General features: G+C 33.1%; 1 protein-coding gene across 1 annotated transcript; it reads right to left on the bottom strand.

Moving 5' to 3' along the window:
• Positions 1-1179: 1179 nt before the first annotated feature.
• On the bottom strand, positions 1180-9579 carry metrn (meteorin, glial cell differentiation regulator). The gene is made up of 4 exons (XM_051098880.1): positions 9241-9579; positions 7852-8288; positions 4612-4671; positions 1180-3091 (listed from the first exon to the last, which is right to left on the bottom strand). Exons 1-4 carry the CDS (start codon positions 9339-9341, stop codon positions 2778-2780), a joined length of 912 nt encoding a protein of 303 aa, XP_050954837.1. The 5' UTR covers positions 9342-9579; the 3' UTR covers positions 1180-2777.
• Positions 9580-14740: the final 5161 nt, after the last annotated feature.

Below are 14740 nucleotides of genomic sequence, written 5' to 3'. Positions count from 1 at the left end.
AGTCAAATGATTTGCAAACCGCCTCCGAAGTTCTGATCTGAATCAAAAGATTCACGAACCCCCTCCAAACTTCAAATGATTCGCAAACTCACTCTGAATTTCTGATTTAAGTCAAATAATTCGCAAACCAGCATCAAAGTCTCGATCTGAGTCAAATGATTCGCAAACCCGCTCCGAAGTTCCGATCTGAGTCAAATGATTCGCAAACCCGCTCCGAAGTTCCGATCTAAGTCAAATGATTCACAAACCAGCTCAGAAGTCTCGATCTGAATCAAATGATTTGCGAAAGCACAATCTGATTGGAGCACTTCGAAACAGTGAATCATTTTGCGATGCAATGGTTTAACTCATTTGGAGTTTAGAAAAGCTCCATTTAACCCATTAAAATCATAAAAAAAGCTTTTTAAAATCATTATAAGCGATGTTGAAATTCGAAAGTGAATGCTTCTTTTAAAATTATCAGGTTTTTGCTAGCAAATCTCTTGAAATGAATGATTAAAGTCATGATCGGTTCTGTTCTGGCGTAAATGACTCACTCAATTGATTCAGTTCATCAGTTTCTCTTTTTGCATCTTCAGCCACGTTTACACGACACTGTCAGTACTACTACTGGCTACAGTACTACTACTACTTTTACGGAAAAGTTTTTTTTTTTATTTTGCATGAAAAGATATCTGCTTATTGAAAAAATTTAAATTATTTCATATTGTCTTTCAATAATTATGGCAATAATATTGCCATTTTCAAGTGTTTCCATACCTTAAATTTCAAAAAGCCAAATTAAGTACATCAAGCACCTTTAGCACCTTTTACAAATGCTGTTTTCATCACTGATAATAATCATAAATGTTTCTTGAGCAGCAAATCAGAATATCAGAATGATTTCTGAAGGATCATGTGACACTTAAGACTGGAGTAATGATGCTGAAAATTCAGCTTTACATCACAGGAATAAATTACATTTTAAAAGATATTTAAATAGAAAACAGTAATTTTAAATTGTAATAATATTACACATTTTTTAAAGTGTTTTTGAACAAATAAATGTAGACTTGGTGAGCAGAAGAGACTTCTTTCAAAACAGCAGTGTAGTATATTTATAATATTCACACTGGGCTAAATAAAAGAATCTACATTAATTTCAGTTTCAAAGTAATTCAGAAATGAGACAAACGCAAATTCAATTATTTTTGTTCTTTATATCTGTATTTTTTTTTTTTAAACAAATCTTTCATACAAACTCTACAATGTTAACAGAATATTTCATCATCCAGTTTTAAAACTCTAAAACATCTTATATACACACACCGATATCCACATAAACACACATATACATATATTTTACACCCAGCAGTCACATTGGTTTGTAAAGACATTAATAACAAACACAGGCAGCATAAAATATGGCAGCTTGGCATGTCGGCTCGCTCTCCACGTTTGGTTGATCCGTTCGTTTGTTTAGTGCACATACATCGCTGACAAAAATGGATATGAAGCACAAAATAAAGACAAAAGCAATAGCAGATAACCAGAATTAGACGGAGGACAGTGTTTAGCAGTCCAGCCTGAGACCAGCAGTCAATGTTTTGGTACACAAGTCCATAGTATGAGAGCAAGACACGATATTTCAGACGATAAATTCTCTTTATAGATTATATCGTAAGTAAATATACTTAAACTACAAATAAAATCCAGATTTGCGAGGATACCCTGTTCACGTGCGTTCACACTGACAACAGTTTAGCTGTGAGATTAAAGCAATTGAATATTCAGTATCACGAGTTTACTGTCTGCACTCCCATTGGTTGTTGCACCGCTGCTCATTTGCATAAAGTTGAACTTTGTCCAAATGCAAAATAGTTGCAAATTGCTGTCAGTGTGAACGCAACTTTAAAAATAAAACATTTTTCATCAGAGTAAAAGTGCTCTGAAATTGTGACGGTAAGTTTAGGAACATCAAAGCAAACTAGTGGTGATGTTAACCATGTTAACTAGTTAACCGTGAGGTAATCAGCACATGCTATCTGTAGACACCGAATAATTAATATACTATCGCTATTTTATCTGTTTTCATTACTTGATGTTAGCTGCATGCTATCCTCAGCCTGTTAGCATATAAACCATAGCTGATTTCATAGTATAGAAATATATATTTATATATATATATATATATAAAAAACATCTTTTGCTATGCTACATATAGATCCGTTTTGGTTCTCAGTGCTTGCAGCATTCAGATATCGCCATCTTTTCCCTTCCGTTCACCAGTGCAAATTTAGAAAATAGACTTGAATTTTTATCTCATATAAAAAAAAGAAAATATATACTCTCAATACAAAAACAGAGCGTTTGAAAAAAAAAAAATCATATAAAGGCTGACAAATCAATGTTTTTCTCTGGCGTCAAATACTGCAAAAGACAACTGCGCTACATGCGTTGCGTACAGCTTATTTACCAACTCAAAATCATGAGTTTCTCTCCAACATCATGAGGACTTTGGATATTTCAGTGATATGATGTTCATACCAAAGCGTCCAAAGACAAGATTTCCTGAGTTTAAAAGGAGGTTTTAGACCCCAAATCTGTGTGGAATTAGACGTGGACACTTCTTCAGATATCCATCTTGATCCAGTGATCTTCGCTGAAACTTCCTCCTTGGTTGTTTCAGTGTCACAGTGTCTTTTTCCTCTGTTCTCCTAAACTTTTCTCTCTTTTTTTTTGTTCAGGAGTTTCTCAGATTCTTCCTTGAGTTTCGCCCACATAATCGTGTTTTCCCGTCAGTCGTTGACCAGAGTGCAGGGGATCATCAGGGACTGTTTGGCCTGCTCGTACACTTTCAGGAAGTCTTTATAGCGTGGAGCGCAGCCGAGCCACGCCTCGCCAAAGTGCACGCGGCCGGTAAACAGGAAGCTGCCAGCGCCGGGCCGAACGCCACACTGAAGAGGCGTACGGATCTCGCCTGATCGTGTCAGACGCCCAGATTCAGGGAACAACGCAAACTTCTGACGGTAAACACGTGTCGCGCTCACTTTGATCACTGCTGCTTTTAGATTCGGGTCCTTCTCCACTGAACGGATGTTTCCTCGAACCACTAAAAACACAGAAAGCTCTGTTAAGTATGGATTTATTGTGGATAAAGCACACAAACTTGAGCTTTCGCTACTTTGGCAGGTTTACAATTTCATTCTAAACCAGAAAATTAAACTGGAAGGAGCAAAATTAACCCACTGGATTGATGCCAGTTGGGTTTGGTGCGAATAAATCAGAAATGTACTTTTATCCAAAGCAATTTACAGTAGAACTTTGCAAGGAGTAACTAAAACCATAAAACATTTTTATTACTTGAAATAAAATAAACGGAACGAAAATAAACTATTAAAAACCCTACTTTTATTTTATTTTAGCTAGCTGCGAAGGCAGTGTTTCTCATTTTCATTTAGTTTAACTTGATGTCCTAAAATAACTAAAACTAAATCTGAAAAAAAAAAAATGTAGGGAAAAATATATTTTTTTGTATTTTTTTGTTTTTGTCATTTTTATTTATAAAAAAACGTATTTATATAAATGTAAAAATGACAAAAACACAAAAAAATATAACTAAAACATTTAGTTAGTACTTGATGTACTAAAATAACAAGCTAAATATATGTTAATATATATATTATATTATATATAGTATATATAAATATATACTATTTTTCCCTATTTTTTTATTTCAAAATTTATTTCTTATTTTGTAACATCAAGTGTATATGTTTTTTTTGAATAAAATAAAATTTCAAACTTTTCTCATTTAGTTTAACTTGATGTACTAAAATAACTAAAACTAAAACTGAAATAAAAATTTAGGGAAAAAAATAATTAAACAAATAAAACAGTTTTTGTCATTTTTATTCATTAAAAAATAATAATAATAATAATAAAATATATATATATATATATATATATATATATTTTTTTTTTTTTAATAAAATGGCCAGAAAAATACTATAACTAAAACATTTAGTTTAATTTGATGTACTAACATAACAAGCTAAATATTATATATTATTATATATATTATATCTAAATATATACTATATATTTTTTTTATAGTTTATATTTTTGTGTGTTTGTGTATTGTTTTTTTTTTTAAATAAAAAGAACAAAAAATACTAAAATTTTGAATTTTTCTCAATTACTTGATTACTAAAAAATCTTAATACTGTAATAAACAAAGGTATATAGATAGATTTTAAAAAAACTAAAGAATTTACAAAAACACACAACAAAATTTCCAATCTAATTCTAAATATTTATAAAAACATAATAGTATCTAAACTAAACTAAAATAACACTGCTGTGTAATACCTTGCAGACTCAAGCTCTGACCCCTGCTTGGGTTTGAACCTGTGACCTTTAGGTTTGCCAGCCCAGATCTTTTTAACTAAACCAGCTGAAAGTTTGGCTTAGAGGTTCAAGATCTGAACTGGTAGCTGGATTGCTGTAGGTTTGAGGTTCTTGCTATCCTAGAGCCATTTACACTCTTTGGTGGAAACATCCTGCTGATTGCTTTGGATAAAAGCACATTCATCCAAAAAACTAAAACTAAAACTAAATTGAAATACTCACCAAAGTCACTAGTGCACACAGCCATCAGGATCTCAGTGTTATTGCACGGCCTGCAGGCTCCTAAGAGAGAAAGACAAGAGAAGAACGTCAGACATGAACACCAAAAGATGAGGCGTAACATGCAGCTGTTACTTTATGGGTCTTTGGTGGAGGTGTGATGGAGATAAATGACCTCCTGATAGGTGTGAGACACGTCACCTGATCAAAGCTCATGAGAGAGGTGTGTGTCCCCATTTAAGATCCTAACACTTCCCTCTTCCTCTCTAACATTCATCTGGCTGATCTATATGGGCTAGTAAAGTAAGTCAACTGGACAGCTGATCTCATAAATCCCACCCACACATTTTTCAAGTTGGTGTCATTAGATGCAGGATGTCTGTATATGCGTTTACAAAAATGTACCAGAGTAACTATAGTTTCTAGTCAAAATACCAGACTTTAAGTCAGGGTAGATGTCTTCATTAATTTTAAACAAATGAAAATGAGACTGATGGACAGACAATGAGTTGCACTAATCTAAATGACCTAGGTCATGTCTAACTTTATATTTGTCAAGATATATGTCTAAATAAATGTATAAATAATTAAAGTTTGAATTTAAATGCCTAAAAGATTTCAAATTAATTTGGGGTGATTTTATTTTTGCAAAATCACAACAAATTAATATGTGGTAAGTAGTTTTTGTACACATTTTTGAATCATTACTAGTGATTAATGAGATACTATTTATATTTAGATATTATATAGTTTTTATTAATATTGTGAATTAGTTTTTATATTTTCTGTTTGCATATTAATTTTAGATACTATTATTCTTTTTATTAATATTTTGAATTCATTTTTATATTTTATTTTTGCATATTTATTTTAGACACTATTGTAATTTTATTAATATTTTGATTTAATTTTTTTTTTATATTTTCTTTTTGCATTTTAATTGTAGATACTATTATAGTTTTTATTAAGATTTGAATTATTACTTTTTATATTTTCTGTTTGCATACTGATTTTAGAGAATATCGTTTTTATTAATATTTTGAATTCATTTTTATATTTTATTTTTGCATATTCATTTTAGACAGTATTGTAGTTTCTATTAATATTTTGAATTTGTTTTTTATATTTTCTTTTTGCATATGAATTTTAGATACTATGATAGTTTTTATTAATATTTTGAATTTGATTTTTTTTTTGCATTTTAATTTTAGATACTATTCTAGTTTTTATTAAGATTTTGAATTATTACTTTTTATATTTTCAGTTTGCATTTTAATTTTAGTTAGTTGTAGTATTTTTGTTGCCTTGTCATTTTTAATTTTTTTTAATACATCTATATAGATTTTATAATTTTTTTCTTGTTTTAGTTAAACTAAATGAAAATTATTTTTATTCATATATTTTATATATTTTTTATTTATATATATTTTTTAAATTTTATTATGCTTTATTCAGTTTACTTCATTTCAAATAATGAAAATAGTTTTTGTAATTTTTGTTTTAGTTGTGTCCACATTTAGCGGATTGTGTTACAAATGTTTTCATTTAATAAAAATTTCATTTCATTTCGTTCATACATTTGTATCGTTAAAAACGTGCAGATGTCAGCCATATTGGTTGAGCGCTACTTAAAAGTTGTGCACTATTAAAAGACATCATTACTAAAAGTTTAAACAAATGCATCTCAACCTCTTTTCTGCAAGCCGTGCAGCTACACGTGTTCACTTTCAAACAGCAACAGGTGTCTGTGTGGGTGTGAGAGAAAAGTTGTTGGCTCTTTAAAACTTTTAAACGTCCTTCCCTGTCTCCTCTCTGCTCCCAAAACTCCCAACAAAAGATCCGCTTTTCAGTTGCGCCATTCCCCCACAACCCCCCCGTTACCACGGCGACTGTGCTCTCATGCAGCTCCCTAAAACGGCTCACTATGGAGACAAACCCCCGTCCCATACGAAGCTTTTGTCTTTCTCTCCCTCCCCCCTCCGCTCTCGGCTTTTCCGCTCCTCGACTCCGAACGCTCCCTCCCCCGCTTCTCACAACTGGCTGGAAGGAGCTTCCCAGCTGAGATGACCTAAAACTATTACTGAAACCTATTACGTTTAAATAACTGCAGGGCTGGAGTTAAAGTTTGAAATTAAAAGTGAAACATCAAAGTTTGTTTGTGCTCTTCGAGAAGCCTTCAGATGGTGCATCTGCTCTGAAATGCATTACTCCAAAGTTCAAGTCTCATTAAAGTTTGAATGAATGCTCTGTTCATGACTGGTTTTGTCTGTCTGGTGCTCCTCGTTCTGCACCCCCATCCATCCACCCAGAGGTCACTCGACTACAACTCAACTCAATTTTGAGTGCAAACTTTGCATAGTTTTATAACTTTGCACTGAAGTTCTGCAAAACCATCACATGTTTGCAGAAACATCATCTGCAGGGTATGATCCTAAAAATACTAGTTTTTTGGGCAATTTGGGATTATGTTTTGGGATAATTTTACAAATTCCAAAATGTACAAACAAATATTCTAAGCAATTTTTTAGTAAAATATGTATTTTTTGCATAGTTTTGCAACATGTTCAGGAATCATTTGCAGGCTAATTCTCAGTCACTGATGCTTCAGAAGGAAACTCAATGCATTAAGGGGGGTGAAAACTTTTGAAATTTGAAGATCAGGGTAAATTTTACTTATTTTGTCTTCTGGGAAACATGCAAGTAGCTTCTGAAGGGCAGTACTAAATGAAAAAATATGATATTTAGGCAAAATAAGAAAAATGTACACATCTTCATTCTGTTCAAAAGTTTTCACCCCCTGGCTCCTAATGCATCATTTTTCCTTCTGGAGCATCAGTGAGTGTTTGAACCTTCTGTAATAGTTGCATATGAGTCCCTCAGTTGTCCTCAGTGTGAAAAGACGGATCTCAAAATCATACAGTCATTGCTGGAAAGGGTTCAAATACACAAAAATCCTAAAAAAAAAACCCCCAAAGAATTTGTGTGACCTAAAGGATTTTTCTGAAGAACAGCAGGACAAACAAGGGACTCTGCAGATTCTGCAAGATGTATATAAACTTTTGACCTCAACTGTAGATGATCCTAAGAGTCCATGAGAGTTGGTAGTAGTCATTTTTGGCAATTTTAGATTATATTTGGGGCAATGTTAGTTTGTTGTTTTTTGTTGTCGTTGCATGACATAGATGTTAATTTACTTGCAATATATATGACATAAATCACTGCTGTATATTCCAAAATATTTACCTTCGCTGCCGATTGGATCCGTGTTGACTGATGGCTGTGCTGTCCAATCCGCTCTCAGCTCGTAGCGAAATGTAGCGATGCGTCTGCTTATGTCCTGGTGAGGTGTCGCTTGCAAGAAGAGCGCTGGACGTTCTCCAGGCATGGCACTGAAGCACCGCACACGGGCTGGCCCTTGCGTCTCGGAGGTCTCGTCTCCAACCAGAAGCTCCAGGATTCCGTCCCGCTCCAGGTAGAGTTGAGCCCCTCCCCAGTGCTGATCCGGCTTGATGCAGGCCGACACCGGGCTCCTGCTGGACTCGCCGGGACCCATGGCGCTCCACGGCAGTCGGGGAGACAGGGTGAGACGCAACGCTCCAGCGGGGTACAGCCACTCCACCGAGCCTTCTGCACATCTCAACCAAACCTGCTCCACGTTCTTCGCTGGCTGAGAGAGACCACTAAACAGATGGGAAGCAGAAGAGGTTAACCAGAGAAATCTGAGCTGGACAAACCACTATGAGTCAGATTATCCACATTAAATCTGGTGCAAGACAAAAAAAAAACAAAAACTCAAAACTTGAGTCTTGAGTAATTTGATCAGTGCATGAAGTTGCAGGAAAAGTTTAACGCCCCCTACTGGTTACTGGTTACTTTCGCTGCAGACATTTAAACTTTCTGCACTAGTGGAAACATCCTTAAACATCCATTAGGGTTGCAACCCTCATATCACATCTTTCTTTCCCTTATATTTATATTTTTTCAAACAAAGTTCTTAATATATCTTTTTTTGCGCAGTCGTTCTGGCTTCTGTGCACATTTGTGTAAACGACAATTCAGACTATACTATGACTAAAATATCCACAAGGGTTGGTAGATTGATAGATAGATACATAGAGAGATAGATAAGCAATGCAATTCATGCACATACATGAGTATGAGTATTGCACATTATATTTTTATACAAAATATTTTACTAATGTTTACTGTAATTATTTGCATACTTTTTGCACACTTTAATCATGCAAGATAGCAGAAAAATTAATGCATTCCTGTACAAAATGTAAACATAATACGCTATATATTTAAAAAAAAAAATCAACAGATATAAATCATTTACCTTATTAGTGATTACTTGCATACTTTTTGCACACTTTAAATTGCACAGAAACCATGCAAAATGCAAGAAAAATCAATGCATTCCAGTACAAATCGTAAACATAATACGCAATTTATTAAAAAATAACTTACTAGTGATTATTTGCATGCTTTTTGCACACTTTCGGTTGCACAGAAATCATGCAAGATGCAAGACAAAACAATGCATTCCAGTACAAAGTTAAAAATAATATGCTATATATATATATAAAAACAGATATAAATCATATAACTCTGTATGTTGGTGATATTTACCTTCCCCTCCAGCTGCACTGGTCTTCTGAGTAACTGGCCATCGTGATACCCGTCAGGAACGAAATCCAAACCGCAAAATTTCCAAAGCCCGAAACCTCCATCACTGCGTAAAGGGACACTGCGGTTATCCAGAGAGGCGAGTGCGTAAAGTCCTTCCCTCCGCTGCTTTTCCAAATCTATAATTAAGCCAAACGAAAACCTACTGATTCCATACTGTTGCCTGATCTGAAAGACCGATCTGTCTGAGCTAAACTTTCCCTCTCTTTCTGTAGATCAGTCCGTACCGCGAGAGCAGTGAGCTGCTGACTGACTGACACCGAGCGCCCAGCTGCTGACTGACTGGAGATCCAGCGCAGAAGTTTCAGAACTGGACTAAACTTTAAACTCCGCCTACTGCAGGAGGCGTGGCTTCGGCACAGTTAAAGTCCAATGAATGGCATCTCCTCTATTCACACTGGGTAAAGGAATACGACGGAAGAATGTTTAATCAGCCTGAATGTATGTGAAGGATTTTGAAACATAACACTGTGTTAGTAACAGCGTCCGAATCATTTTAGCGAATCAGTTGGTTCGCACGGCTCGTTCAGTGAACCGATTAAATGATTCACCAGATTCTGTCATTTAGCGTTACTATTTTTGTAGTTAAAATCGGTGTTTATGTCTATGTTTTTAAACTAGGTTATATAGATGCGTTGAATTTGTGTTGTTTATTGTTTCAAAATATTACATAACACAAATTAACTAGTGTTTTCCAAATAGGATTAATAATATGAATGCAGAAAGTTATTGCTACTACTAAAAACGTTGTTCCACAACGTGTTTACTGCTCAAAATAAATAAACAAATTAATAAATAAGTCACTGATTTCTAAGCAAATTCCAATCGGTTCTAAAAGAATCATTTCATAGAGTCGGTTCAAATGAACTTTCGAATAGAGTCAGTTCAAAAGAGCGTTCGAATTCGATGTTGAATCAATCAATTTTTGCGTTTCCCTTCCAGCGTTTAAAAGAGTTTGCTTTTAACACATTTCAGTGAGCTTAACATGGTTAAATGATTTACATTACCGTGTAGTCAAAAGTTAAATTGTAATGCAGTCAATCTTAATTTTAATATACACTGTAATCAGTGTTGGGAAGGTTACTTTGGAAATGTAATAGGTTACAGATTACAAGTTACTTGATTTAAAATGTAATAAGTAGTGTAACTTTTCAGTTACTTTATTAATGTAACATTACTTTTAATTACTTTTTGATTACTTTTCTAAATTTCTAATATTTTCAACTGTTGAAACATTTAAACCAGGCAGAGTTCACCTTACAGTAGCACTCAACACTGATTACTGTCAGACTTTCGAAATCCTTTATCACTTGAATTAAAATTATAATAATTAGTGGGAAAATATACATCTTTATTTTGCGATAACAATTGTCTGAATGTACATTATCTCACTTATTACACAGCTGCTTGATAGATTTTTTTAATATGTTTCGTGTCAAAATTATTAGACACAAAACACTGATCTGAGTTGAAATATTTGAACGCAAAGCTTCCATGAAGAAATCAGCTGCTAGCAAACAGCAAGTTTAAACTAGACATTTTAGGGACACAGTACAGTCATACCAGTTTTCTTACACAACATTTCACCACATAAATAATTAAGTAGTAGTACTAGTTTGTTAGTTATCTTATAATCCATTACAATGTACAAAAAAAAAACAAACAAATGGCAGCAACTGCATTTGTATGAAACAATAGAGCAAGTCCACGATACCAGGATGACAGAATTAAGAAATTGTACACATAATATTGAATTAAGCTTTAATATTTTATTAGCTAACCAAACACAAAGCTTCTACCAAGAAAAATTATCAAGAATATAGCACTGACTTAAGTTGCCTCGAAAGAGTCTGAGCGGTGGAATAATTTAATTTAAAGCACAGCCACCACAAATTCAGACTTTTTTTTTTTGGAAATTTTTTTTTACTTATATTTTTGGGCTTTTTATGTCTTTTATTGTGATAGGACAGTAGAGAGATGACAGGAAAGAGCTGGGAGGAGAGAGGGGAACGGGATCGGCAAAGGACCTCAAGACGGGAATCGAACTCGGGTCACCGTGAGCGCAGTTGCGCTATATGTCATAACAAGATCATAACATAAATAACATCATAACAAGAAATAGTTTAATAGCTATGATACTGGGTTTGAAATCAAATGTTTGCATAGTTATGACAGAAAACACTAGCATCTAACAATGCCTTGGAAAAAAACAATCTTAAAAAATAAAGTTTATGCATAAAACCAAAAAGGAAATAAAACAGTTATTGAATAAGCATGTGTCCTATTCTGTGTCCTAAACTCCTGAAATATTGGTGTCTCATTTTAGAGCAGCCAATGCAATTTAAAAGAAGTAAATTAAATCTGTAAGTGGGGGTGGGTGTGTGGAAAAATTCAGATGTAACCCCTTTGTAATCACTGGCATTTTAGTAACTGTAATTTAATTACACATTTTTTCTCAGTAACTGTAACTAATTACAATTACATTTATTTTGTAATTAAATTACGTAATTCCGTTACATGTAACTAGTTACTCCCCAACACTGATTGTAATCCAATTAATTTAAAAAACAGCATCTGAATCATTTTAGCGAATCAATTAGTTCTCGTTTGGTGAACTGATTAAATGATTCACCGGATTCTGCCAATTAGCGTTAGTAGTTACATTTTTGTCAAAATTGCTGTTTATGTTTTCAAATATTGATTATATAGATTGCCTTGAATTTGTGTTGTTTATTGTTTCAAATAAATAAACATTACAAATTAACTTGAGTGTGTTTAAAATATGATTAATATGATCAATCCAGAAAGTTAATTGTTACTACTACGACACTGTCGCAAACTCACAATGTTGTTTACTGCTAAAAATATGAATAAGTCACTGATTTACAAACAAATGCCAATGATTCTAAAAGAATCAGTTCACAAAGTCGGTTCAAAAGAACTTTCGAACAGAGTCGGTTCAAAAGAATGTTCGAATTCGTTGTTGAATCAATCAATTTTTGCATTCCAAAAAGAGTTTGCTTTTTTAACACGTTTCAGTTAGCTTTATTAACATGGTTAAAGGATTTACATTACCATGTAGTCAAAAGTTAAATTGCAATGCAATCAATCTTAATTTTAATATAGAGTGTAATCCAGTTAGGAAGGCTGCTGATTCATTTCTGTTTGTAATGCAAAAATTGTCAAAATAAGAGGCAAAGTGCTTAAAATTTAACATGTAAGCTACAAGAACTGATTAAAGCTAAAGCTGAGCAGAACTAGGATGAAAACATATAAATGCATGATAAGTCCACTCCAATGCTATGCTATTAAACTTATAGAGGGAGGCAAAGTAAAGGGGGATGGGTGTGGTGGTTGGGGGTAAATGGAGCTCTCCGCAGGACGCCCTGCCCTCCGTTCGGCCCATGCTGAGGGACTCTTTCATCTCACTGCATTATAAGCAAATCAAATATTCTTTTGTAGCACCACTGCAATCTATCTTTACGGATAGTGTGCATGTGTGCGTACGCGAGCGTGTGTCTTTGATGTGGTTATGACAGGACCTTTGACATATTCAAAGCCTGATGTCCAGTAGCCCTGCTGAGGTGTGTGTATAGTGTGTGTGTATGTGTGTGTTTTGTGTTCCCCGCTGGTCTGCTGTGTATAAAGTGAGGCTTTTGTTCTCTGGTGGCCACTTCAAAGAATAGACACATGAAAGCAAACGTGAACGTGCACGTATGTGCGTGTGTATGCGATTGTGCATGTTTAGTGTTGCAGTGTTGCATGGCAAGAGCATTGACTTTTTGAGGCTTGCATTGAGTCGTTATCCAATATTTGCACACTAAAATCATAAACCTTTTGTACATGAGGAAATATGATGACGCTAAGTTTGGATTGTCAGTGTAATGTAGTGAAAAACAGCTTTTGATGCTGTTTGGATTTGATGTTGATGCATTACACAGCCATGCATCTTGAAATAAAATTCTGTTGATTTGCAAAAAAGACCTAATATTATGTAATTTAATGACGCTGAATTAAAATATATAAATATAAAAACTTTCTATCATATATGTTTTTCACAAAAAAAACATGATTTTTCAAATTACAGCTTTAATTCACTCATCAAAATAAATAAATAAAAAAAAAACAGCCAAAATGTAAAATCTTTTAATGACTTTCAAAAAAATCACCTGAGAATTAAACAAATAGTTATGATCTGGCTCAGATTTCTGATTTTTTTTCACAATTCTGACTTTTTTTTCTTGCAATTGCAAAATATGAACTTAGAATTGAGATGAAAAAAATTCGGAATTGTGAGATAAAAAGCAGCAATTAATTTTTTTATTTCATGGAAAGGGGGGAAAAAACAAACAAATTGGAATTGCAAGAAAAAAAAATCTTACCAACCCTGTGCAAATTACATTATAATTATATAATTAAGTCAAAATAAGTAATTATTTATAATTAATATAATATCATTAGAAATTACAATAAATCATAACTTTAATAAAAATAAATGATACTTTCAAAAACATGAAGAAATCTTACCGACCCTGTACAAATTCAATAATAAATGTAAAGAATTTATATAATAAATTATAATCACATTATAATTTTAATTATGTATGATTTAATATAATTTATATATTTTGCACTTACATTTTTTTTTTCTTAAAATTTCAAGAAACCAAGTCCAAACTGCAAGATTTAAATTCAGAATTGTGCAGAAAAAAAAATTGAAATTGTGAGATAAAAAGTAGCAATTAACATCTTTTATATTTTTATTCCATGGCAGAGGAAAAAATTGCAATTGCAAGAAAAGAAGTTTATATCTTTTTAGTTTATATCTTGCAATTCTGACTTTTTCTCAGAATTTTGACAAACCAAGTCCAAATTGTGAAAAATAAACTCAGAACTCAGAATTTTTTTTTTTTTTTTCTTTTTTTTATTCCATGACGGGGGAAAAATGGCAATTGCAAGGGAAAAAGTCAGAATTCTGAGCTTATATCTTATAATTCTGACTTTTTTTTCTCAGAATTTCAAAAACCTAGTCCAAATTGTGAGAAATAAATTCAGAACTGTACAGAAAAAATGTAAATTATGAGATAAAAAGTAGCCATTCACTTTTTCCCCCCATGGCGGCAGGGAAAAAATGACATTGCATAAAAAAATTGTATTCTAAGAATTCTAAGTTACATCTTGCAACTGTGACTTTTTCCTCAGAATTCAAAAAGAGAAAAAAAAATCTAAATTATGAGATAAAATTAGCAATTAACATTTTTTTTAACATTTTTTTATTTCATGGCAGGGGGGAAAAAATGCAGTTGCAAGAAAAATTCTGAATTTAGATCTTGCATTTCTGACTTTTTCTCAGAATTTGAAAAACCAAGTCAAATTGAAAGAAATAAACTCAATTTCACAAAAACAAACAAATAAAAAATTCTAAATTATGAGATAAAAAGTA

This window comes from Labeo rohita, chromosome 24 (assembly GCF_022985175.1).
Source record: "Labeo rohita strain BAU-BD-2019 chromosome 24, IGBB_LRoh.1.0, whole genome shotgun sequence".
NCBI classification, from domain to species: Eukaryota; Metazoa; Chordata; class Actinopteri; order Cypriniformes; family Cyprinidae; genus Labeo; species Labeo rohita.
Note: the sequence above shows the minus strand (reverse complement) of the source record. Positions and strands in the feature narration are given on the sequence as shown.

Coding starts and splice junctions, on each gene's coding strand:
- metrn (XM_051098880.1), bottom strand. CDS start 9,341: ATGGAGGTTTCGGGCTTTGGAAATTTTGCGGTTTGGATTTCGTTCCTG. Junction 8,289..9,240: donor CAGTGCAGCTGGAGGGGAAG/GTAAATATCACC, acceptor CCATCTGTTTAG/TGGTCTCTCTCAGCCAGCGA. Junction 3,092..4,611: donor TGTGTGCACTAGTGACTTTG/GTGAGTATTTCA, acceptor CTGTGTTTTTAG/TGGTTCGAGGAAACATCCGT.